General features: G+C 36.2%; 1 protein-coding gene across 2 annotated transcripts; it reads right to left on the bottom strand.

Annotated features, from left to right (window-relative positions):
- Nucleotides 1–2,593: 2,593 nt before the first annotated feature.
- On the bottom strand, nt 2,594–26,863 carry nadka (NAD kinase a). Of its 2 annotated transcripts, XM_084138327.1 has the most exons (13): nt 26,642–26,863; nt 24,075–24,253; nt 20,865–20,948; nt 18,844–18,973; nt 18,264–18,369; nt 17,346–17,431; nt 16,641–16,743; nt 15,833–15,972; nt 12,929–13,028; nt 10,001–10,072; nt 5,877–6,034; nt 5,154–5,236; nt 2,594–4,221 (listed from the first exon to the last, which is right to left on the bottom strand). In XM_084138327.1, the coding sequence occupies exons 2-13, from the start codon at nt 24,251–24,253 to the stop codon at nt 4,074–4,076; spliced, it is 1,389 nt and encodes a 462-aa protein (XP_083994453.1). In that variant the 5' UTR covers nt 26,642–26,863; the 3' UTR covers nt 2,594–4,073. The 2 variants fall into 2 exon arrangements, with proteins under 2 accessions (XP_083994453.1, XP_083994454.1); XM_084138328.1 differs by lacking the exon at nt 10,001–10,072 and having other exon boundaries at nt 26,642–26,858.
- Nucleotides 26,864–27,285: the final 422 nt, after the last annotated feature.

The raw sequence follows: 27,285 nt of genomic DNA, 5'->3' as shown, positions 1-27,285 counted from the left end.
TGTTCATCAGTTGCATTGGCGTGTGTGTGTCAAAAAGCAAGCTTATTTGAACTATGGCATGCATATGTGAGTATATGTTTTTATTTTATTTATCTATACATGAAATGCATTCTACATGTTTCTGTTACATTCATATTTGAATCAGTGCATGCATGAGTGGAGCTCATTAATTTTTGCACATGTATTTGTCTTGTGTGTATATGCAAATATATTATATTCTTGTATCTGTTATATGCATATGTGAATTATTTTTGTGCATGTAATATTAGCATGCATTTCTGAATCGCATTGTGGATTTATAAATTTACATTTATGCATTTGGCAGACGCTTTTATCCAAAGCGACTTACATTGCATTTCAAGGTACACATTTTACATTCTTATCAATTCTCACAAATTTGTTTTGTTTTGCAGTCTGGACAGTGGTGATGAATGGCAGCCAGATCTGCCATGCACCAGCAGACCCCCACACCCTGTGTTGGTGATTCTGTGAGGCCACAGAGAGCTGGAACTCCCAGCAAGAAAAACAGAGGGAGGTCTCATTCTGTACGGGGGACAAAAAGGTCAGCAAGTGCTATTTCAGAGGATGGCGTCACATTTTAGAAAATGGCACACTGATGGACACTCTAAATAATGTCTTGTCGTTTCATCAACAGTTGCAACCAACCAAACAACCAAAAACTACAAGTTGGGCTTGTTTTTTTCTTCTTCTTTCTTCTATAGTAACTTGTTGACTTTTTATAGTTACTATATGCTGTATAGGTATTATATATCTTAGATTTGTATATTGTGTTTTTGCACTTTTTTTTGCACTGTTTTCTCTAAAACATTTAATTAATTTTGTTGAAGTTTATTATCTTTGTGTATAATAAAATACAAGAACTGCTACATTCTCATACCTCATTCATTTTTCATCCCTTCAGTTTAATCTAAATAACTTTTCTTTAGAAGGTGATATCAAAAAGATTCTTTTTGTCCCTGTTTACTGCCACATAGATGATTCAAAAGAAACCTTCCACAGTGAAATACACCAAACAGGTCCTAAATTACAGACTCTCAAATAAAAACTTAATTTAAAAATTAATCAATATCTGACTTTTTATCCTTGTTTATCATACAATTGTGAATAAATACAACAAAATATATGCAATATTCCACAACTGTGTTAAAATTTAGAGTGTTTTCTGTAAAATGAGACCATTTTTATCCATTTACTCCAATGTATGTGGGTAGGACGCTCTTTTAAATTCAGGTATGCCCAATTCTTTTAGCAATCAAAAATGGAGACTGTAAAAGTAGACTTGGAGACACCAGTGACTCCTTTCAGATAAATCTCCATAACTTTTTTTTAGAAGGAGATATCAAAAAAATTATTTTTGTCCCTGTTTACTGCCACATAGATGATTCAAAAGAAACTTTCCGCAGGGAAATACACCAAACCGGTCCTAAATTACAGACTTTCAAATAAAAACGTAATTTAAAAAATCAATCAAAATCTGACTTTTTATCCTTGTTTAACATAAAGTTTTGAATAAAAACAATAAAATATATGCAATATTCCACCACTGTGTTAAAATTTAGAGTGTTTCCTGTAAAATGAGACCATTTTTATCCATTTACTCCAATGTATGTGGGTAGGACGCTCTTTTAAATTCAGGTATGCCCAATTCTTTTAGCAATCAAAAATGGAGACTGTAAAAGTAGACTTGGAGACACCAGTGACTCCTTTCAGATAAATCTCCATAACTTTTTTTTAGAAGGAGATATCAAAAAAATTATTTTTGTCCCTGTTTACTGCCACATAGAGGATTCAAAAGCAACCTTCCACAGTTAAATACACCAAACAGGTCCTAAATTACAGACTCTCAAATAAAAACTTAATTAAAAAATTAATCAATATCTGACTTTTTATCCTTGTTTATCATAAAATTGTGAATAAATACAACAAAATATATGCAATATTCCACCACTGTGTTAAAATTTAGAGTGTTTTCTGTAAAAAGAGACCATTTTTATCCATTTACTCCAATGTATGTGGGTAGGACGCTCTTTTAAATTCAGGTATGCCCAATTCTTTTAGCAATCAAAAACGGAGACTGTAAAAGTAGACTTGGAGACACCAGTGACTCCTTTCAGATAAATCTCAATAACTTTCTTTTAGAAGGAGATATCAAAAAAAAAAATTTTGGCCCTGTTTACTGCCACATAGAGGATTCAAAATAAACTTTCTGAAGGGACATAGAAATTTTTTTTTTTTTTTTTTTTTTTTTTAAATAAAATGTTAATTAAAAACTGTATCAAAAAATAACTTTTTATATGTGTTAATCATAAAATTGTGAATGTATACAATATAATATATGCAATATTCCACCACTGTGTTAAAATTCAGAGTGTTTTCTGTAAAATGAGACCATTTTTATCTATTTACTCCAATGTATGTGGGTAGGACGCTCTTTTAAATTCAAGTATGCCAAATCCTCAAAAAAATTCAAAATATGCTGCAGAGTTTAAGTGGTTAATTGACCACTAAGAGAAAGCCAGTGATAAAGTGGAGTTTTATTGTCTTATCTATGAATGTAAATTATGAAAAATAATGATTCATAAAATAGAATGAGTTTAATGGTGTCACAATAAAAGAGCAAAAAAAGAGAAATATATCAGTCTATCAACTACAATGCATTCTTATTTCTCTAAATTTGTAAAAGATGCAGTTATGTCTCAAGTGCATTAAAAATATATTATTGTCACTTTACAAATTTGTTATTGCAAATACACAATTACCAGCTATAAAACCAACCTTTGAAAACATAAAGAGACAAGAAGGATAAACAGTTTTTTGTTTTTTTTTGCTATGAAAATGTTCTTTTTAATAATAAAAAGTTCTGACAGTAAATAAAACCTGGCTTCTGACAGGGTGTGGTATAACACAGAAGCAGAGGTCAGATATGATGTAAACACTGAGTAAACGCTCAATGATTAATTGTGAAGCTGTTACAAAATGGTTTATCTCATAAAAAGCTTACATTTCAATTGAATAGCCTATTGAAGAAAAATTGCAAACATCACCCTGAATGATTCTCAGGTCCCTTCATAAGTATTATGGTTATTGATTTGCTTCTGTCCATCTTTAAATACCTTCATAACAGAACTGGAAAAAACTGACTTAACTTAAAAAAAACACATAATGGACTTTTTTTGTAGTGTTCACTTTCCCTGTTGTAGTTTTTAAAAAACCCATAGTTGAATTCATAGTTAATCCGGCTGCTTGTTGGTCTGTAAGACTACAACGGGACAAAATCCAGTGAAAAAAAAAGAAAAATAGCCAATGAATATTCAAGCTCAGATATGTAATACATCAATAACCAAGATGTATGATACATTCTAAATATGCCATAAATACATTTCCCCCCAAATTACAAATTTGATGCAATGCTCTATAAGGCACAATATAATCTATTGAAATTCAGTTATTGCTTTAAAGGACCTTGTCAGCCAAAAACTGACAATACATGATACTTTACCCAAAGTTATAATGGAATGAACAGATGACGATTAAAAAAGTAAATGTGCCAATAATATGTGGCCACGCATATTGGGGTCACATTTCACCCAAAATTTAAAGAAGAAAACAAAATAAATGATGCCTTCATAATCTTTCACACTTTCCCCAAAAATTCTCATTACCATAATGCAAAATAATTGCATTATCAAAAAATAATAATAAAAAAATTGAACCTTTTAAGTATTTATACATCATGGCTGTAGTAGTTGTACTGTCTTCCTTTTATGCATATTTAAATAAAACAATCATTGTTTTGCAGTCATTTTCTACTGTCATTCAATAATAATGGCTATTACAGTACCGAGAATCATCAGAATTACACACTCAGAAAGTTCTGGGGCAAAACTGTCACAATGCAAAAAGTCTTAATGGTCCTAAAAATAGTTGTGTTTTTTTAAGCAAAATATAATTTTGTAATAATGAGCTGAAATGGGAGTGGTTTGTTTTAATGAAGATAGACTGTTAAAAGTCTGTTAAAAGACGTGTGTTGAGTAATAGTGTTGGGAATGTGTTCAGAACTCTTCCTCCTCAGAACTCAGATGACTCTGCTTCTTGCGAACGTTCCAGTGTAAACATTGAGCCAGACTCTCGAACCAGTCGTTCACCGGATCACGGAAACAGATGGAAGGAACAGGGAAGCATGAAGACGTGATGGTGATGCTAGAGAGTAGAGAGGAAAATCATGCATCAGGTTTACGAGGAGGAAGCACACGCCAGTCTGCTTTCACATGCATGCTTACATCATATCCTAACCAGACGTGATGCAAAAGACATAAAAGGCGTCTTTTCCATGCTAATCAACATTGCTGGGTAGATTACATACAAATTGTAGTCGGTTACAGATTCCAAATTACATGACAAAAATTGTAGTTAGTAATGTAATCAATTTAAAGTCCCCCTATAGTCAATTTTATCACCAAAATTATGTATTTAAATGGTAGTTGAACCAAAGACAGTCTCAAAAACACAGTTTGAAATCGCTGGCGTTTCTGACAAACTACCTTGTAACCAATCAGATCAACGTGTGATCGTCAACAAGTGGATCTCTGAGCTGAGTGAGTGAGTGAGTGAGTGGAGGCGGGGCTCATTTGCATATTCATAGAGCCGCATATACTAAACGAGGCAAGGGTGTCGAGTTACATTCAAGCATGTAAAGCATGAAGTAATTTTTTTCCCAAGGAAAAACATTTATATATGTCATTTTGGTGATCAAAGATGATTTTTAAGGGATAAAATGATTGACTAACTTAAAATCTCAGGGCGTTCTTGAAGTGAACATATTAGGTCAAAGAGGTTCAGCTGAAAAAAAGTTGGTGAATCACATACAGTGCATGTACATATGAAATTAAGGGAATTTGTACATTTTAATGTGTTTGATGGACAAAAGCCTTCCAGAGACAGTAAAACATGGTTAAATAACTCAAATAATAATCAATGTGTTTATCAGGAGCTGCTTAAATATGCAGTGTTGCAATGTTGAGAAACACTTCTTAAAGAGAAATGATTTGTGTAGATCCTGTTCTTCTTTTGTGGGATGTGCATGTTGACACCCCGTGTTGAAAGCATTAAATGTGGAAGCTGAAGTTGCGTACCTGTCCCCATATGCAATCTCCTGGCGTTTCCTTCCATCGAGAGACACCCAGGCCGTGTTTCTGGCATCACGGGTCAGCATAATCTGAAAGCACATCAGGGTTCAGTGAAGGTCCTCATGCAGTCAAAGCCACGAGCAGAGGCTGTGGACCTAAGCCTTTAAAATTACCAATAATTGGTTCAAATAAAGAAATAAAAGCAAGTAATCGTATGGTTTTATTGAACAACTGCTTAAAATAAGTGCGGTCAATCGATTAAAAAAAATTAACTAGATTAATCACACATTTTTTCTGTGATTAATCGCGATTAAAATCACTTTTGAAATATATTTTATAATGTAATCATTTCATAGTTAATCTCCAAATTAATGTAGAGACAACATAAAGACATATTTTAAATGCTTGTTTAATGGCATATTTTTATGAATGAAGGCCAGTATCACTGAGCTACACGAGGTCTCGATGAAAATGATTTTGTCCCCCAATTTTAAACATTAATTATAGCCATGCAACATTACAGTGTCATTGAAAACTCTAGATTTTTTTAACATTTATTAGGCTTCAAAAATAACAACAACTTTTTTTAAGGGAACTTAAAACAATCCTCACATAAACCCATAATAAATGTCATATTTATGTGCCCTTCCAATCCTCACATAAACCCATAGTAATGTCATGTTCATGTGATTTCCCGTCTGACAGGGAGTAAACACACAGGCCGTTCACCTTGAGCTTCACGCCGGCCGGCACCACGATGGGTCTGAAGGACAGGGAGTGTGGGCAGATCGGCGTGATCATGATGGCAGGGACGTTTGGGTGGATCATCGAGGCTCCTGCTGCTACTGCGTATGCGGTGCTTCCAGTGGGAGTCGACACGATCACACCTGAGACATGGCAGAGAGAGCAGTGATGCTTTTATCTTCTTTAAACACTGTAAATGTTTAGAAAGGAGAATCTCTGAACATCAGACAAAACGCTTTCCTTGAAATTAGCATTTTGTCTTTTTCAGTAAAAATATCCGAACAGATGATGGTGGTTTGGTCTCTACCTTTGTTTTCAAAAGTCTCCAAGCGCATTTACATGCACGTTCTTAACCCGATTATGCTTAGGTGTGGTCATGTTAACAAGTCATAAACGGTTTAAAGTCCCGCTGTAGTCAATGATTTTATCCCTTAAAACTCATCTTTGATCACCAAAATGACATATTTAACCATTTTTTCCTTGAAAAAATTTGTTTGAAAAAATTGTTACGCTTTACAATAGCTTGAATGTAACTCGACACCCTTGTCTCATTTAGTATAGGTGGTTCTATAAATATGCAAATGAGCCCCGCCTCCACTCACTCACTCAGCTCAGAGATCCACTGGTTGACGATCACACGTTGATCTGATTGGTTACAAGGTAGTTTGTGACGTCAGAAACACCAGCGATTTCAAAGCGTGTTTTTGAGACTGTCTTTGGTTCACTGCAGTTTTAAGGAGGAAATACTCAGCAATGGTGTCGACTTATGAATTTACACATGGTTTGTCTTAAAGCATATTAAAAACACCACATAGACATAAACACGATTTGAAATTTCTGGTGTTTCTGATGTCACAAACTACCTTGTAACCAATAAGGTCAAGGTGCCAGCGGGCTTTCGCATATCATTAACAGTGAACTAGCAGGGGAGTCTCGATCCCGGCATATGTTTTTGTTGATATGAAAAATCAGGTACATTCAGAAATATAGCGGGTGAATTATGTATGTGATGTATATTATGATTTTCTGATGAATTATATGCCTTTCTCCACTGAAGTTCTGAGTTGTTCAAAGCGTTTCTAGGCTGCTGTGTGACTCTGAGATGCGAACGGGAACATGGTTTGTGTAACATTAGCAACACATTATTAGCGGTTTGATAACATAGTCAAGCAAAAGGCTAATCAATCATATTAATTACCGTTGTGTCCGACGTTGTAAAGAGCGATACCATTGTGCAGCGTTTACTTCAGTAAGTCGGCCGAGTGGATCTCTGAGCTGAGTGAGTGAGAGGAGGCGGGGCTAATTTGCATAGAACAGTGTATACTAAATGAGGCAAGGGTGTCGAGTTACATTCAAGATATTTTAGGGCATTTTTCAAGAAAAAAACATTTAAAATGTAATTTTGGTGATCAAAGATGAGTTTTTAAGCGATACAACTATTGACTACAGGGGGACTTTAAGTGAACATGAACAGTTGTGACATATTTAAACGTTTTTTCCTTGAAAGAAGGAAGGTCTTTAAATAGCTTGAATGTAACTCTACACCACTGATTCATTTCTACACGGTTCTCAGTGGCGTAGCGGACGGTAATAAATTATTATTATTAATTTTATTATTAAACTAATAGGCTATTAGCTACAATTCAATTTCCCCGCAATAATCTTATAGCGCATCACCCCATAACCGACGAGCTGCGAGGAAAATTTAAGACGAGTAAGATTAGCTTACTCCTTATTTCAAAAACAACTTGTTTAAAACGAAGTACTTCTCTTTAATTTTTTCACTACTTTTGGTCCACAAGAGAAATATTAAGAAAATAAATGAAGACAGTTATATACTGTAAACAGCACGTTAAAGCAGATTCAGCTCTCATCGTCTCTGAGAGAATGTGCACCGTTAATGCAGCGTCATGTTTTTACTTTCTCCTTCTGTAGTGAATAATTGACTGGGGTTTCAGACTTCTCCACCGCCATAACTCTAGAGCAAAGTTTGCACATTACTTGTGTGATATCCACTGACTCGCCTTCATGGTTTATAATGTAAATATTTCCAATATTGTGCAAAAATTTCCTTTATCAACAATTGCTTGCAAAATAACGGACAGAGATTTAGATTTTGCAGACGTCATTACCTGTGATAAAATCAAGTAAATTATTAAATAAATGAGTAGCTAAATAAACAAGCACGCTAAATCAACAGACAGAATTATTGGCTGCTGTCACTTTAAGAGCAGCCGCTGCTGATCTCACACTCATTCTCTCACAACTCTATGTTCATTTAAGACTTTGGTTAACTCATTTAAGACTGCTCTTATGAGGATACTCGACAAAACTGACAGTTTGGCATAACTGTGTTATTGTTCATTCAAGCGCGAAAGAGAACTCGATTCTGACCAAGCGGGAACTTCCGGTCTCTCTCTTGAATCCAACACAGAAGTGAGTTAAACTGCAGTTCATCGACTGGCCACTAGAGACCGGCTGCAGAAGAGAGTCAATCCCATAGACCCGCATGTTAAAATGCCCAACTTTACAGCAGAAAAAAATGTGTTTACAGCCTGGTACAAAAAGTGGTTTTGGTCTATATAGCTAATTTTGCCCTTCATGACGACTGTGAGGGGGGTGAATATTTTTATAACTCATCCGTTTAAATTATATTAAGCCTTAAAGTTCTGCATAATTAAGGGCGTGGCCACTTGAGTGACAGGTGGATTGCCGCTGATGTCACTACTAGCCGTTTGTCTGCTGTCTGTTAGCATCACGTCACCTCAGCTAATCCACCTCGCTGCCCGTTCACGGTTATCCGGGAGTGACGCGCAGACAAGATGGCGACGGCCGGCTCCGCCCACTTTGGGCTTCAAAAATGCTCTTCAGAAACATACAGAACACAACTGTTCAATGCGTCCAATCGTATAAATACCTGGGGACGATAATAGATAATAGTTACTTTCACATTGACAAATCCATCATGACCCTCTTTTACCACGCTTTTATTGAATCAGTTTTATCATTTGCGCTAGCAGCCTGGTTTGGGAACCTCTCTTTGAAAAATAAAAACTCACTCAACCAAACAGTAAAGTGCTCTAGCAGGCTGATTGGTGAGCCACAGCTTAATGTGGAGACCTTGTACACAGAACAGTTACAGCGCATAACTGGTTCAATCTTAAACGACGGTTCCCATTCACTGCACACAGAGTTTCAGCTTCTACCCTCTGGGCGTAGGTTTATAATCCTCAGGTGTAGAACAAAAAGACACAAAAACAGTTTTGTCCCTGGAATAAGTCATAGCTATATTTTGCACAGGTGTTTACTTTGCTTTTATGCATGTATTCATTTACTCTGGACCAGTAAGAACTTTTTGTTTTTAATTGTTGCCATTTCATAATTTTTACTGTCTTAAGTTGAATGATGTGTGATATGTGCTCCTTTGTTTTCCATATGTGTGTATGAGGACTCTACTGCAAACAAATCTACCTTCGGGTACAAATAAAGTAACTTGAACTTGAACTTGAACTTGATACGGGTGACGTCACGGACACTACGTCCATATTTTTTAGTCTATGATACTGGTGCGCGTCTTTCTGTGGGTCTTGTGTGTCACATAAAGAGGACATTCACAGGCAGTGCGTCCTCTTTTGATTTCTTGCACTTGAATAGTTTAAAAGCATTTGCATGAATAGGAGAGTGGTCATATACAATGTAACGCTAGCCAACGGATGACAGAAGAAATGGATGCTGCGTTAAATATTTTCAATGCGTTAAACTGGAAAAAATTAACACGATAACGTTGACAGCCCTACTTAAAATACATAATGTAATATGCATAATATAATCAACTTATGTACATTACGCATTATAACAAATGCCTGCAGAGGGCGCCGGCGGCCTGGTGATTGTTGTTACTAGTGATGGGAAGTTCGGATCATTTTACAGACTCAGATCTTTGAATCTCGTTCATCAAAATGAATGAATCTTTTTTCAGGTCATTTCGTTAATTTCAGCAGAATACAATTAAAATGTTAATAGCCAAATTCCCCAACGCATCTGCTTATGAAACGTTAATCACATTTCAAATAAGAAAACACTATAATACAGCCAAGGTGTTAATTCACCTGCTCCTCCCGGTCCGAGTCGTTCAACCTTTTGTTTTGTCCCGTCACATCCCCAGTCTGAAGCTATACAGTCTGTACCGGAAACAGAAATGATTAGTTCACCTCTCGAGTCTTCAGGTCCGAGTCGTTCGTTCTTTTGTCATGTGACCTCTTCCCGGCTCAGTATCTTGCAACAAACACAACACTTTCTCCATCATACGGATAAAGTTTAAAGCATTAACCATCTCTTTATTACCATATTCAATGTTATGGAAAAGAACAATTACCATCATGACAGAAATTTATTTAAAAAAAAAAAAAAATTATAAATTTATAAAAAAAGCTACAATTTAAGACCAGAAATGCATCACATAACTGTAATAATAATAAAATAATAACTAAAAGCTTGTTTCTAAGGAAGGTTGGGAGTTGTGGTATCCAATACAACAATAGAACGAACGACTCGAAGACTCGAGAGGTGAACTAATCATTTCTGTTTCCGGTACAGAACCTCTAGGATGTTGCGCATGCACGTTCAACACAAAATGAACGAATCACTCTCTGAGTCAACTCGTTGTTCTCGAGTCATATTAAAGATTCGTTCGAAATCTTTAATATTTGGCCACTTCTGATACTTATGAAAGAAAAACAACATGTCGACATCAAAACATGCAAACTCAGAGCAATGGTTTAAACTTTTATTTTGAAATCGCGATGAACAATTTAGAAACATACTGATGTATTCTCCTGTGCTGGCATAGGTTTATAAATGATTCACCTTACAAATCTGATGAAATGGCGCATTTTGTGTTCCCAGATGAACGTTATAAGCAACCCAAACTCACAGCATATGCAGAGATGGAGTTTGTAAACTGAGCTGCTGAGACGCTCCACGCATATACATAACAGCGCTTTTATTTATTTAATTATATGCGCCATTGACTTTAGACCAGGTTTCAGTCGGTCAATGGCTCAGTCTATTTCAGTTCCTCAAAATAGCAACACACCAACAATGCGCCTGAACACACACCTGGTTTTCAGACCAGCTGCCCATGGGCACACAATTAGGTGCAAATGCATTTGCTATTTAAACAATATAAAAAATGAAAACTGCTTCAGGCTGGAACTAGCATAAACACTTGCGTCGCGCCTGGCGCTTTGCATTGCACCGGTGTACAATAGGGCCCTTTGTTTTCCACCAGAGGACAGAAATCCTCCCTCTAGTCTAAACTAAAGCATGCCATATTTTCCACATCTGCATGAATTAAAGTGAGAAAAAAATGTTGATCATTTTTTTCATTTTTTTAACTTTTACTTTAAGCAGTAAAAGTAAAATTTACTGCTTAAAAATAATAATGTTTAAAATAGTAGGCTTCATGTTTTCAAATACATGAAAAGGAGGCATAGTGATGATGTGAGTAATAATACATCTCATATTAAAATAATACAAATCGTTTTTACTCATTTGGAGTCAATTAATTAATTTACCTTAATTATTATTTTTGGAACAGAAAAAAAGGCTAAACAGATAGCCTAACTAATCCTAATCTGTGGTCATTTTGTAAAATGAGATCAAATTGACCTACTTGACAAAGAGAACATATCAACAATTACATAAAGTTGTGGGTCGTCTGTGAGGAGCTGCTGCTTTACTTTTGTTTTGTTGTGTTGGTTTATTTTGTGATTAAAGTTACATTTGCTGGTTCCCGCCTCGTCCTTCCTTGAGCCGACATGTTGGAACACGAGTGTTTTTAACGCTTTATTTAAAATCACAACACACAGAACAAATGGAATACTCTGAGTCAGATACATGAATGATAATGTTTTGACGTCACTACTGGGAAATAACCTGATTTATTAATAAAGTCTCGTAAACAGTTTACTTGCATCGTCAGGTTACTAGTTTGCATGCAAACTGGGACAACAGGTTATTTCAATATGCTGATTTTTGTGAGTTATCATATTGGAGTGCATGCTAAACATGCTTATTTTTTGTTGGGTATGTTTTTGGTACAGAAGGGGTGAAAAACTAACAATAAGTTAATTTTATATAGCGCCTTTCTGCAAACTCAAGGTCACTTTACAATGCAATAACAAATAACATGACAGCAAGTATAGAGAACACGTACAGAAACAGATAAGCATACATAAAATGAAACGGAAAAATGTGTGGCTAAAAGATATGTTTTAAGGTGATGTAAAGATCATGAAGTCTTTGGCTTTGTCTTTAAAAAAAGTCTATCAATATTGCTGTGAACTCTTTGTACTGCAGTTTATGGTGCAAAATGGAGGAAGAGGTGTAAAGTGCTTCCACTTTTGGATAAAAAATATCTTAGCAAACTGTATATTTTAGTTATTGTGCTTCCTTTCTTTTGCGCTCCGTCTGCTTGACGCACATGAATTGAGTTTAACAGTGACTCGCTTGTTGTCAGGAAGAAAAGAATTGTTTGAAAAGAATTTCAAAAATTTACAGATAAAAAAAATATAAAACCATATCACTGTGTATCAAATGCTGAGGAAGCGCTGAAATTCAGATATGCTAATAGAGCTTTGGTTTCCGATACACATTGTAAATAGTCAACCAATCACAACAGACTGGGCTATCTGACCAATCAGAGCAGAGCAGCTCTCAGAGAGGCGGGGTTCAGAGAAACTGAATCCTTGATCGAACCGTTTTAGACAATGTGAGAAAAGAGCTGATGCTTCAATGTGTATTATATGAGTGTTTTTAGACCTTGGATGCTTGTAAACCTATTCTAGGAGACTACAAAACAAAACTAGGGACCTTTAAAATAGCATAATAGGGGCAATTTAAACGTAAATTAATCCATTAAGGACGCAGGTATTTTTTTTTTACAGGAAACAAATAGAAAGGTTTTTTGCAGTATAATAGACTGATAGACTGTCACGACATGAGTAATTCACTGGATTACACTGGTTCACACTAACCATCTCCCTGAACGGTGGTGATCAGGTGACCATCCAGAAACAAGTCCAAATTAGAGAGGTAGGACGATGGACCTCGGTCTACAACAACTTCATTCAGCACCTGACAGAGGAAGACAGATTTATTATTTGCAGAAAATAACAACAGCTTTACACATGAAAATATATGAAAGCAACAAATAAAACACAACTGAATAACTGCCCAAAAAGCAAACATTCTGAAGTAAAGAATATCATTGTTCAAGTTGGTTATATTAACATGATATCAGATTAAGGATTAAGGGGACCTATTATGCAAAAATCACTTTTACATGGTGTTTGAACATAAATGTGTGTCAGCAGTGTGTACACAACCACCCTATAATGGTAAAAATCCACCCACTCATTTTTTTATATTGTCCATAAATCATAAACAGTGACTCAAAATGAGTCGTTCGCATTTTCTATACATTGTGTCGCCCACAATCCTGTATCAATGAACACAGAACACGTTTTTCCATCTCACTTGTCCATTGCTTTTCTATGTAAACGTGCTTTGCTGGAGTATCCGAAGCACGAGCTGTAAAGGCTCCGCCCTCTTCTGGAAAGGGGCGGGAGAAGCAGCTCATTTGCATTTAAAAAGACACACACACACACAAAGTTTTTGCTTTCACACAAAAAGTATCATTTTTGGGGATGGTATAATAAATGATCTGTGGAGCTGAAACTTCACATACACATTCTGGGGACGCCTGAGACTTATATTACATCTTGGCCATAATAGGTCTCCTTTAAAATCAATTAGTCAGTTGGCTGCCTGAAAGACAAGTAACTACTGAGAAAGCCTTTTATTATTAAGGGTCATATACACCAGGCATTTCCTAGTGACATGGACATATACTGTAGTTGTTAATGTGAATATCTTCTGACAGAGATATTCAACAAGTAAATATGCTAAATGACCTTTCAGTACATGATACTATCAGTCACACACATCATTTCTGCATAAGAAAAGGAGAACTGCACAGAGCAAACTACTGCATTGAATTTGTTACAAAAGTGCTGCTTTTATTTGAATAAATGGTTTGACAGCATGCGGTGCTTTACTGTGCAATGTAAGCGTGCAGAATTTCTTGTTTGCAGTGCAGGCAGCGTCGCTGATTATTAAAGAAAGCAATCTCAATGTTTGTAATGTTACATGACACCATCGAGGAGCACCACACCATGTTGTGTTACATGTAAGACAAATAACAGCTTTTTGCACTTATCATTTCTTCTTAGCTTTTTGTTATCAGTGATGTGCATTAGGGTATTATGTTACATCTTATGTTGTTAAATGAATGTTTATTGCACTATTTTAGTGTAATGTTGGTGTTTTGTATTGCATGCAAAGGGGTCATAACATGAGAAATCAAATTTGCCTTGATCTTTTGATATATAATAGGGCTTTGTACCATTAAAACATCCTGCAAGTTTCATAGCTTAAAAAGCCCTCCTCATTATAAACAAAGCATTTAAAGCTCCAAAAACAGCTCATTTTTATATTGCGGGATTTGTGATGTCACACAGGCAAACACATTTGCATATGACTGCCTCGAGAGCAAGACATCGACGAATCGTTTTACATCATCGCACCATAGGCCCTGCCCATTGGTATTGAGTTGATTAACAGCAAACAGAAGCCATTATAATGACTGACGCTGTCTACACTGATACAGTATACAGATGTGTGTTCAGATTATAATGACTGACGCTGTCTACACTGATACAGTATACAGATGTGTGTTCAGATTATAATGACTGACTCTGATACACTGATACAGTATACAGATGTGTGTTCAGATTATAATGACTGACGCTGTCTACACTGATACAGTATACAGAAGTGTGTTCAGATTATAATGACTGACGCTGTCTACACTGATACAGTATACAGATGTGTGTTCAGATTATAATGACTGACGCTGTCTACACTGATACAGTATACAGAAGTGTGTTCAGATTATAATGACTGACGCTGTCTACACTGATACAGTATACAGATGTGTGTTCAGATTATAATGACTGACGCTGTCTACACTGATACAGTATACAGAAGTGTGTTCAGATTATAATGACTGACGCTGTCTACACTGATACAGTATACAGATGTGTGTTCAGCTTCTGACGAACTCCACGCACTTGAGTCTGTCAACAACAGGACAAATGGAAGAGTGAAAGAACGTTCACTTTGAGCGTAAAGTTTAAAAAGCTTGTTTGCGTATCTGTACAGAATTCAGAAGGATCTCAGCGACAGAAACAAGTGGATGTTTATTTTAATGGCGTCTCGGATCACGTTGAGGATTATATGTTTGTTCGGAGCATATCATTTAATCAGCGAGGCACAGTGTAATGGAGAGTTCGCAAAGAATCTTTTGTTGAAAGATGAAGCAGCGACTGTATTGGATCGGACAGCAGCTGCATCATAAACCGCAAATAAATGATTTTATAATGCTTTGTCTTTAAATGTTTTATATGGATAATGTTTTATCAATAGTGAGAGGGCATTGATACTGTTTCCTATGCAATGACGTTAGCCAATAAAAACGGATCATTTCAGACCGAGGGTCAGAATGAGGGTTGAAAATAATAGTTTTCCTCATATATATTTGTTTTTGGTGCAAACCCCCCCCCAAAGCTTTATTAACAAATATAAGTGAACCTCAAGGGACAATTAAAATCTCTATTAAAATAATTTAAAAAATCCATGTTATGACCCTTTTAAATGGTTTGCTTAATGACAGACATGCAAACATTGAAAGGACAATCATTTTAATTAAAATGAAAAATCCAATATGTAATGCAAGAAGCTACTGAACAGTTAGTGTAACGAGAATACTGGAAAAGAAGTGTAATTCCCTGTATCATTACAGGAAATGTGGCACTCACTTGATACTGCATAGTTTTGTGTTTGGGTTCAGAGTCTCCGTTAGTGATGATTAAGCTCGATTCCTCCACAGGTCCCTTCTCTCTGCACTCTTTCACTACCTTCACTTCCAGACGACTGCGTAAAATAATTGCAGCATTTCCTACAAACAGAACAAGAAAACACTGCATAAATCCTAATACACATACAACCATTACATTTCTACACTGCATGAAAACAATGCTGTCAGCTGTCTAGGTAGACAGCGAACTAGATTTTGAAACACAGCTATGGTTTTCATGAAAAGAGGGATGGCGTGAACCCAAACAAGCCATAATAAAGAATTTGATCAGTTACACTTTATTTCAATAGTCCACTTTAGACATTCTACTAACTATAAGTAACTTTGCAACTACATGTCAACTGACACTCATTAGAGTATTAGTAAACTGTTAGTAGTTGCAAAGTTACTTCTAGTCAGTAGAATGTCAAAAGTGGACCATCGAAATAAAGTGTAACCATTTGATTTTACATGTTGAACTTCTAAAATCACTCTAAAATCTATTAGATTGAACTGATGTCTATTGTTGGTCAAGAGTAAAGCAGTTTTCATGAAGCAATTTACCTCACTACAGTGACACAAGAGCAATAGCATTCCTACAAATCGATACTTTGAAGCACAATACAGTTGCAGAAGTGTAAAGATTATTGAAAGAAACCAGATGGGAAAGTCCAATATTTCAGACCGTTTTGACAACCTGGAACCTGAGAAAAGTGTCACAAATATAAACTGTGAAAAACCAGATGTCCTCTTACTGTGTAATGACTTACCTTCTATAACCTGGTTGACCTGAGATTGGTATGTGTCGAAGTTAAATGGTGTAAGAAATCCCAGAGAACCCAAATGGAAGGCCATGACAGGAGGCACACTCTCCTACACACACACACACACATTTATATTTAGGCTTTTAAAGGGTGTTCACAGTGACAGCAATTTGCAGTAACAAAGCTACAAGAAGTCAAGAATTCAATTTGAGTTTGCAATCTCTGGCAACATAAACATAAGGTGAGCATGTACAATGCAGTGAAAATAAAAGTTTAATTTTATGCAAATGAGCAATGACCAGGGGTGCAAAATACATTGAAAAAAATAATAATCAAGATTATGATTACAGATGCCATGATTAACAAAGAGTGACAATTCCATTTACGTCAACTCGTGATGCGTTTAAGGTTTAGATTTACAATCAGTGAGTGTTTGCAGAAAAACACACACACTCACTCACTCACTCACTCACTCACTCACTCACTCACTCACTCACTCACTCACTCACTCACTCACTCACTCACTCACTCACTCACTCACTCACTCACTCACTCACTCACTCACTCACTCACTCACTCACTCACTCACTCACTCACTCACTCACTCACTCACTCACTCACTCACTCACTCAAAATATACTGTATTCCAAACTGCATAAATGATGCTTTTGAAAGGCATTTGGAAAGGAAAACACTAAAATATTTTCAAACCTGGAAAAGAGAGGAAGCATACAGCAAAGTCCCATCTCCTCCCAAGCAAATGATGAAGTCGACACAATTGGAAATATCATCATAATCTATGAAACATGTCAACAGGTCACATGTAAATTTTACACATTACATCTTTACTCAGGAACACTTTAGTTTTTAAGTCCTAAGCAGATTTTATAATCATTGCAATGGTTTCCCTTAAATATTGGAGAACAGTCGTCAACTAAACGTAGCTGCCTATTTCTGTCAATTCAAGGTTGATTATACTGTAGTTTAACTACTTTGAATTAACTGTTTAAAGTCCCCCTGTGGTGAAAATCAAGTTTCTAACGTTGTTTATAGGTCTATGTGGTGTTTTTAATATGCTTTAAGACAAACCATGTGTAAATTCATAAGTCGACACCATTGCTGAGTATTTTCTCCTTAAAACTGCAGTGAACCAAAGACAGTCTCAAAAACACGCTTTGAAATCGCTGGTGTTTCTGACGTCACAAACTACCTTGTAACCAATCAGATCAACGTGTGATCGTCAACCAGTGGATCTCTGAGCTGAGTGAGTGAGTGGAGGCGGGGCTCATTTGCATATTCATAGAACCACACATACTAAATGAGGCAAGGGTGTCGAGTTACATTCAAGATATTTTAAGGAAAAAAAACATTTAAGTAAGTAATTTTGGTGATCAAATATGAGTTTTAAAGGATACAATTATTGACTACAGAGGGACTTTAAAATAATTGTAACAGCTTCAAAGTAGCACATTACGTGGTTGTGTAAAAGTCATGGAAATATATTCAACTGACAGCACACAATGTTATAATATTCTATTATGTATTCATCAATGCAATCACACACTGAAGCGCACACACACAAAACAAATTACACAAGGTATAACAAAGTACTTTTGGATAAATCCTCACCTTCTCTAAAAGTGCAAAAGTTCTTCTTGACGGAGACAAAGCTCTCATTAGCAATGGCTGGATCTTCAATGACTTTTCTCTCCACATAAACAATCATATTTTTTTGCTAGAAGCCATTGATGCAGAGAACAAACACAACGACAGAAAAGAGCAAATATGAACAGATGTCAGGAAACATTATGCTTTGATTTTACTCAACTGATTTGACTTTACAAAAGCATTTTTGTTAATGCAATCAGTGACGTATCAAAGATGCTCATTCAAATTTGCCAAAAATTTACAAACAGATGTGGCCTTTAGGAATGTGCATATTACACAGTATTGCTGGCTGGTACACTGGTTCATCCAGTATACTGGTCTCAATTTCACATACAATATGCATTTTTTACATACCGCCGTAGCAGTGCGTAGCTGAAACAGTTTCTGCATCTATTCAATGCCCACGAAGATCACAATATTGGGAACCTCTATTAACTGCAGATCATCATCAGCACTGCTTTCCACTGAACCATCTTTCCCCTTTGATGAACACACTACACGGCCACATCTGCATTTTCTCTTTTTTATTCTGTCTTCTCACCTGTGTCAGAAAAACGCAGAGATCTCTGAAAGGCTGTAGCAGACTGGCGTCTCTGATTTTCTTTATAATAAGAACACTTTTGGGTGGCTTGTTCCATGTTAACCTCTGACTGGCTGGATCTTGTATATGCCTGAGTGAATAGATATGAACAACACACTTTTGTCAATATGGTAGGGGTGTAAAGATACCCTCGTGTCACGATTCGATACATATCACGATACTCCAAGACATATGGTAAAGGTTAACAAAAAATGTACTGTTGATTAAAATGCTAAATTTGGTGTTACATTGTGTGTGTAAATGAATAGTCTTGGACTTGGTGCTGGAAACACGGGACAATAGAGACGCCAGAATAACAATATTCATGATTCTGAAGCTGAAAATACAGAATTATTTTAGATGAACATGCTTGAACTCTGTCACTGACTAGATATATTTAAAATAATGTAGGACACTTTTACTGGTAACATAATATATTTGGCATTATCACTATCAGGACCCACAAATATTCCCCCATTGCATTATTATACATTATATTAAACATTATATATAGTAGTTTAATGTTTAATTTTAATTCTATTGTTTTAATTTTCATTTTGGGTGAATTACACACAATACATATTGTTGCAGTTTTGTATTGCGATATATTGTGACACCCCTACAATATAGAGTTGTTACATTTAACATTTGAAGTTCAGTGGGTGATGAAAGAATATTTAAACATGTTAAGGATTAAAGAGGGTTTTTTTTTTTACATGCCACTGATCCTTGTGCTGTAAAACACACAAAACATACCATTAAAACTGACTTCCTTGTAAGTCCAAGAAGTGATCTTATTGAAACCAGGCTGACTCATTTACTTCCTTGTGTTTTGATAACGTAATAGAGATCAGCCGAGTGAGTAACAACAGCTACATCATCGCATTGTAAATGCAGTTATAAGGACAGACAGGTGAATTACTCAGTCTAAATCACTGCAATTAAAAATGACATTAAGGATCCTAAGGAATTAGAAGAGCGGCTGTTTATTTTCAATTATGTAAATGTAAAAGTAGAGTATTATTATTTCTGTAACTGTTCATTTCACTGTGGATTATTTGGTACACAAGCCACAATTTGGCACAGGCTTTGCAAACAGACTCTGAGAGAAAGATGGTCCTGATAGTAACGCCGCAACATGTAAGAAACAATGTTAATTCTAATGTGTAATCTGTGATAAGAGATTTCTGATACGCAAAGACTCGTGCACAGTCAGACGTTCTTAGTCACATAATCATTTAATGCTGTTTGAGCATCACTATGACCTGGTTTCACACACAAGCCTTAGATAGATTAAGTCAGGATTAGGCCTTAGTTAAATTAGGATATTTAAGTAGCTTTTATAAACACGTCTTAGAAAAAACATTACTGTTGTGCATGTCAGTGCAAGTTGCTTTCAGTTAAGATATCTCAAACATGCTTTTTAGTCTGAGAATATAGGGTATGCGTGTGACGTCACCGTCGGCCGGAGTGACTGCGGTTACACACACTGAGTGGCAGAAACACTGAGCGACAGCATTAGTTTTTAGTGTGAATGCCGCAAAAAACGCACAAAACATCTAAAACGGGAAAGAGCTTTGAGATTGACAGTACAATTAGATTTGACAGGAAATCTGAGGTATATTTTTACAGACTGCCGAAAGCTACAGAACAGAGAAGTGAATGGATCACTGCATTTCACAGAAACAACTGGATCCAGGGAGCGAAAGGTGGATTTGCAGTTTTCATTTTGTCTCAATATGCTAAAACCCCCATCATAATCAATGATGCGGTTTACACTTCACAATGAAACTCTTATTTACATTGTGTTTGTTATGATGAAAGCATTAGTGAAATCATTGCATTCGTGGTCATAACAGACATGACTGTGCTGGGCTAAAGTCTCAGTGCTGCAACCTTTTATGATTACTATAGTCAACACTCTTCACAATTATTTAACCTCGGCATCTGCAGTAAAAGGCAACCGTAGTAAAACGACTCACATGACAGCTTTAGGGTTCTTCAGCATGCAGGCTTTGGGCCCGAATGTGGTGACAGGGCTTGGTCCATGAAGTGACTGTGTCCTCCTTTAAAAGAGCAGAAAGATGACAAACATGACTATAGCATGGATCTCTAATTTTAAGTGTATAATATAGCTGCAGGCAGTGATAACGGGCCCAAGCACTATGGTCCCATCGCAAATTGGTGGCTCTAGAAACACAATGCACAGTGAAAACATGCATTAAAATGAAAGAGGACTATGTCTATATCTGTTGTTCTGTAAAATAAAAAAAATAAAAAAATGATAATATATACAGTATTCCCCCAAAAGAAAGTAAAAAAAAAAAAGAAGCAATCTTCCCCTTTACCCACATGACATTCAATATCACAGTGCAGAACTAGTACAACATTTTGTAAAGCAGAAGTGTTGCAAGTGTGGAAAGACTGTAGTTGAGTAAACTATGTGGAAAGATAAGGCAATCGTGTGTTGGATGAAATGATTTATATACACAATTGGTGAGATCAGGCTATAGATCAGGGCCCGTATTCATAAAGATTCTAAGAATCCTCTCAGGAAACTCTTAATTTAGCTTAAAAACTTTTACGTAGGAGTCTTAGCTTAAGAGCGATTCGGGACCGATCTGAGAGCAACTCTGAGTAAGGAAAAGACAAAAACGTTTATCTTAGTGAGGAGGCGGGGTTGACCCCGTTGCTATGTATGACACAATCTTTTGACGACTGTGATTGGTTGGTTGTCCAAGAAGGAAAAAAAAAAGTGATTTTAAGTATAGGGTCTATTCTAAGCCTTCACTTTGAACTTACATGCGTAATTTTTCCTATTTGATCGTTCTCTCTCACACACACACACACACACACACACACACACACACACACACTATATATGTGTATATAAATCCTTTTTTTATTTACCATGCTGTTGATTTCCTATAAGGTATTTGATTGGCTTAGAATGATAAAAATTGTTCCACTCTTTCCAGTTACACTGATTGTTGGCATGTCTATTTAAGCGGTGGTTTGAATGTTGGTTTTAATGCATCAAACATGGAATTTTCCCAGTTGCCAAATATCGTAATGTAGTGATTACTTTCATTTCAGGCGCTATGGCATTTCTGCGCTGTGTCGGAGATGTTAGCGTGTCTCTAATAAGATCCGTCACAAACATGATCCCTGCACGATCTAATCTATAGCATCTTATTAACTCACTGTCATCCATCGTCTGCAACACATTTCTTCTCCCTCTTCGTCTTTCTGTCATTTTCTCCTCTGCTAAAGAAACTCTTAAGCCTCTTAAAAGTCCTCATCCGTGCTCCTTACAATTTTGACCTTAAGACCTCTTTTAAGGGTTAAGATGCTTTCTGAATTACTTTTTTCTTTACTAGGAGTTTTTCTTTAATTTTAAGAGTAAACGCCCACATTTCTAAGAATTTTCTTAGAATTTTGTCACTAGGAGCTACTCTTTGCGTTAAGATTCTTTATGAATACGGGCCCAGGGGTTTTCAAACTTTTTGTGTGTGTGGACCACTATTTGTAATCAAGAATTTTCACGGACCACCTCATAATACACATAATAAAATATGTCTACACACAGTCCTACCTGAATTAATGCGCACCTCTAAATAGGCTTACTAGCACTAAAACTATAACGGGTCATCACATCAGTACAACAGGCTTGTTAAAAGAAAGTTTACTGCACACAACAGCTGCCACATATCTAATTTATTTATTTACTCAAGCGCCCGAGGGCATAATCAGGTTCATTTGAACAACAGGCTTATTTCCATAGCAATGGAGTATGAAATCTATACAGTAATAAGAACACTTGGATATAGTCAACATGTCAAAACCTTTGGTGATTTTAGGGGATTATTAATCTTCAGAGTTTTACAAGTCCTCAGTAGGCTTGAGTTTGTCCACTTAACAGCACATCCGCAAAACATTTCAGAAACGCGAGATCAAGAAACTAACTGAAATTAAAATAATAACAGGCCTTATTCATTCCATTTATAAACATTTTGTTTTATATAAACTGCCTATAAAGGCTATGCGTGTGATGTGATAGTGAGAACACATCTGCCTCTGCCCTTTTCTCTTCAGAGAACCTGTTGCTATCCACCGATCCATGTTGTGGTTCTAACTTGAACGTCACGGCCGAGCGCCACTAGCCTATTTTATTAATCACACAATAACTTGACGATTTAATAAAAATTTTATATCAGTATATGCCTACATATTCTTTTTACTTTTCATTTTTTATGGGAATTTCCTGGTAAAATGAAGGTAACATTTTTTTATTTTATTTTGCCTTTCCACGGACCACCTGCAGTACCCTCACGGACCACTAGTGCACACAACACAGTTTGGGAATGGCCGCTGCAGACCATCCATACAGTTCTCCCATGTCCTTGGCTTTTAAATAATTTTGCCTAAAGTAACTTGCAGTTGAATCAGTTCAGGACTGTGTTTCTTTTCCAATAAAACAGCATTAACACCTTGTCAACTGAAAAATATATACACTAACAGACACGATTAAAGGCCCCTGATATAATTCCAGCAAAATTGAAGAATGAATTGGTGATGTCAAATCCACCCACTCCTTTTTTTTTATAATCCCTATAAATTAGGGCTGGGCGATATGGCCTAAAAACAAATCAGATTTACGATTTAAAAATGTTTTTCTTCCCCTACTTAAAATCAATCTGCAGATGACAAAGAAATTGTTCAAAACAAGTTTTAACTTTATTTTGTTTTGATTTTCCCTTGCATGGTATTTATACAAATTAGCACATACCTAATTAGATTATGCACCGTTTGTCCATGTTAACAAACCATTTCAAAAAACCTTGTAATGCATTTTTTGTTTGTTTTGATGCAAGTAATTTTCATGGTGATATCTAAAGGTTAAAATTACCCTATTCACATGAGAAGAAGAATGAATAGGCTATATCTGGGTCTTTTTCTAAACTTTCCCCTAATGGGATTCTTCGGGACTTTTTTTTTCCTTACTCAGGACATATTGAGGATACAAAATCAGTTGAGTTTGCTTCTTTTTTCATAAAATGACTGGACTATTCTGTTTTTGCTCACGCCCAAATTGGGTGCAAATTTGACAAGCTATAATAAATGATCTATGGCGTATTTTTGCATAATAGATCCCCTTTAAGTCTTTACCCTGACAGGCAGCCTTCTATTACCTGAACTTAGCGGAGCAATGTGCTGATGGCATAGACATACTCCTGGTTTTAGTCCTGTTCCGGAAGACTTTCCCACGGAAAGGCTCCTCACTGCTATCACAGGCTGAGCAACACTTGGGAAAAGGCTCTGAGCTCGCATCTGACTTTAGTGTCCATTTAGACTCGCCAGAATTCTCCATCTGGATGGCAAAGTTGGAACAAAAAGACAAAATATGAGCATCAGTTCACAAATACACTGCGTACACACAGAAAGACACAGTCTCACAGTGCCAAGTTTCTCCCAGACCTACACACTAACATGACACAAGCCGCATTCAGGAAAAAACAAAACAAAACAACACTTAACAGAGAGCAACAAAGTTCCACGTCTTGAAATGGTCTATGTTCTGCGCACCTGCAATACAATGACCTGAATGTTGAAACTGTCACTTAGCAAGTTCTTAAGGTCAAAAAGTCAAATAGTTGCTCTCTCTGTGGTATTTTGTGCCAGTATTCTTTTTTTGAGCTGGCAACACTTGCAGATTCAGGAAGCTTTCACACGGACGGGACACGTTTGCTGTGGTCAGAGTCCGAGCACAATGACCCCCGATTAAAACTTGACTCTATTGAACCCTGGTGCATTTGTGTTCATCTTACGTCATCGCAAACGTGCACGGCACATGATAGAAAACATACTGTGTTTCCTATTAATTTGGTGCTAATTAGCACGGCAGAGTGAACGACACTTGAGTTTATTGTATGATCTGTTTATCTGCATGAAGGCAGACTCTTTTGAGGACTTTTTTTCTTTTGTCAAATCAACTTAGATAATGTGTTTCAGATAACATAATATTTTGAGTTTCTGTTAATTAAACCAATCTCCTTCATTGTATTAACTAAAAAATTTTTTTTCAATAAACTCAATTTTAAGGCAACCAGGTAACTTACTTTTCGAGGTTACTTTTGTACCTTCTCTTAATTAACTACACAGAAATACAGCAATGATTTTAAACTCTATTTCTAAAAAAAATTAAGAACAAATAATGTGCATCGGGTTTCTTTTTTTAGGTTTTTAATTAATTATTAAGCCACTGTAAAGTTTATCGTTACATTTTATATTGTTATATTACAATGCTGCTATATTTTGTGCAGGGAATTCGCTGATTTTGTTGTAAATAAAAAAGCCTGGCAACATCACTGCTAAATATCTGTAAGTATTGTGATATTCCATCACGTTTCTCACTGACACACCCCAACTCGTAAAGATCGGGGCTTAAAGAAAAGCCTGAGCTTCACACTCGTATTTACGTCCAACTTGTAAGTACAATGTTTCGACATGACTTGAACGCACCAACATTCATGCAAACAGCGCCACAGTTTCAAACTCAGACCACTCCTACAGTCTTGCAATTAGCAATTATGTTGATAGTTAAAAACGAGATAGGCCTACATTTCTAACTAAAAACATTTCTATCTTCTAAAAAGCATCAGTTGTATGCAAAGTGATCCACATGTGGTTTTTGAGAAATGAAAATGTGTACAATTGACCAATTTACTCATGGAGCCACATTGAGATCCCCATATCTCTTGAAATTACCCATATTGAGCCTTAAAATATAAGATTACAAAAGAACAGTTTTTTTAAGAGTTACAATCTAAAAGTATATTAAGAGATCTTAAATAATTCCCGAGTTAAAGGCATGCAAACTTCGGGTAAAAAACACAAGAAGTGCTTTTCCCCATTTTTGAACTGTCACTGTTATGTAACAAAGATTGCTAAAGTCAGCAGATTTTACTAATAGACCAACCATTCTCGGTGTATAAAATAAAGAAATGCTGCTGCCATCTTTCTTAAAGGGATAGTTCAGCCAAAAATTAATATTCTGTCATTTTTTACTCAAGTTTTTCCAAACCTGTACGAATTTCTTTCTTCTGCTGAACACAAATGAAGATGGAGTGAAGAATGTTGGTAACCAAACAGTTTACGACACCCATTGACTTCCATAGTAGGAAAAAATAATACTATGGAATTTAATGAGTTACTTATGACAGAATTTTCATTTTTGGGTGAACTGTCCCTTTAAGTAATTTTTAACCCCTGTAATTTGGGGGTAAAAACCCTCCAAATCTCATGTGAAAATTGTCATTTTAACCCCTTATACAAAATAGTGAATTACTCAGCTAATATACATCCAAGACATTTAATATTTTGTCTCTTCTTCTTCATTTATGTATTTCTTTCACCAGATTAATTATCAAAATCAAACATTGCACCTGGTGAACTCTGGCCCTGGTTGAGTTTACACGGACTGAGTGACAAACTGAGTCTTCATTACACTATTACACAAAGCCTGAAAGTTTAACGTTACACACTGATTGTTCTTCAGTGGAAAATCTTGTTTCTAAGCTCGTCTAGACAGCATTTTTGTCGTGATCAGATTCAAAAACAATAAATACACCTGCGATGGCCACAAGCATACACGAGCCACAACACGCTATCGTTATAAACGGACAGAAGAGTTATGAAATAAAAGCATTTAAGCACAGGTTTAATGAGTTAGCCGCTAATGAGAGAAACAGTACTGTACCTCACACGGGCTCGATCCCGATCCTTTCAAAAAAACTAACAAAACAGCTGATGTTTAGCCCACTATAAGGCTAGCAGTACAGCAGGCGTTATCCCCTGTGACTCTGGATGTAGAATATTAATACTTCCATCGCTATATGTTTCTGGACGGATCAAAAGCTAACAGGTTTCAACAGTGTCTCTTCAGCTGTCATATATACACGAGCAAGCACTTCCTCGAGATGACATCAAACCTCTGCGCCCATTGGCTCATTCTGAGGGGCGGGGCTTGGCTTGGCTTGGCCAATGAATATTCATTTCTTAAAGCGTCTTTCACGAAGCACAAAGATTACAAATATTATTTTTTTAAATAATGTTATTCCCCCACGTTTGAGATGCTAAACCAAAGTTGTTTTTTTAATTGCTTGGATAAAATAAAAAACGTTTTAATTAAATGATATATCATATAAATTGTAAATTGTTGACGCAAAAGATGTGTCTTCAGCAGTTTCTTGAAAATGGCTAAAGACTCTGGTTGAGTTAGGCAGGTGAAGGTCCAGGTGAAGGTCCGTGAAAATGATTTTGTGCCTCTTTGGGATGATGGCACCACAACGCTCTGTTCATTCGCAGAACACAAGCCTCTGGAGGGCACGTATACGTCTGAAG

This window comes from Abramis brama (genome assembly GCF_963993115.1).
Source record: "Abramis brama genome assembly, chromosome: 16".
Classification (NCBI taxonomy): Eukaryota; Metazoa; Chordata; class Actinopteri; order Cypriniformes; family Leuciscidae; genus Abramis; species Abramis brama.
Note: the sequence above shows the minus strand (reverse complement) of the source record. Positions and strands in the feature narration are given on the sequence as shown.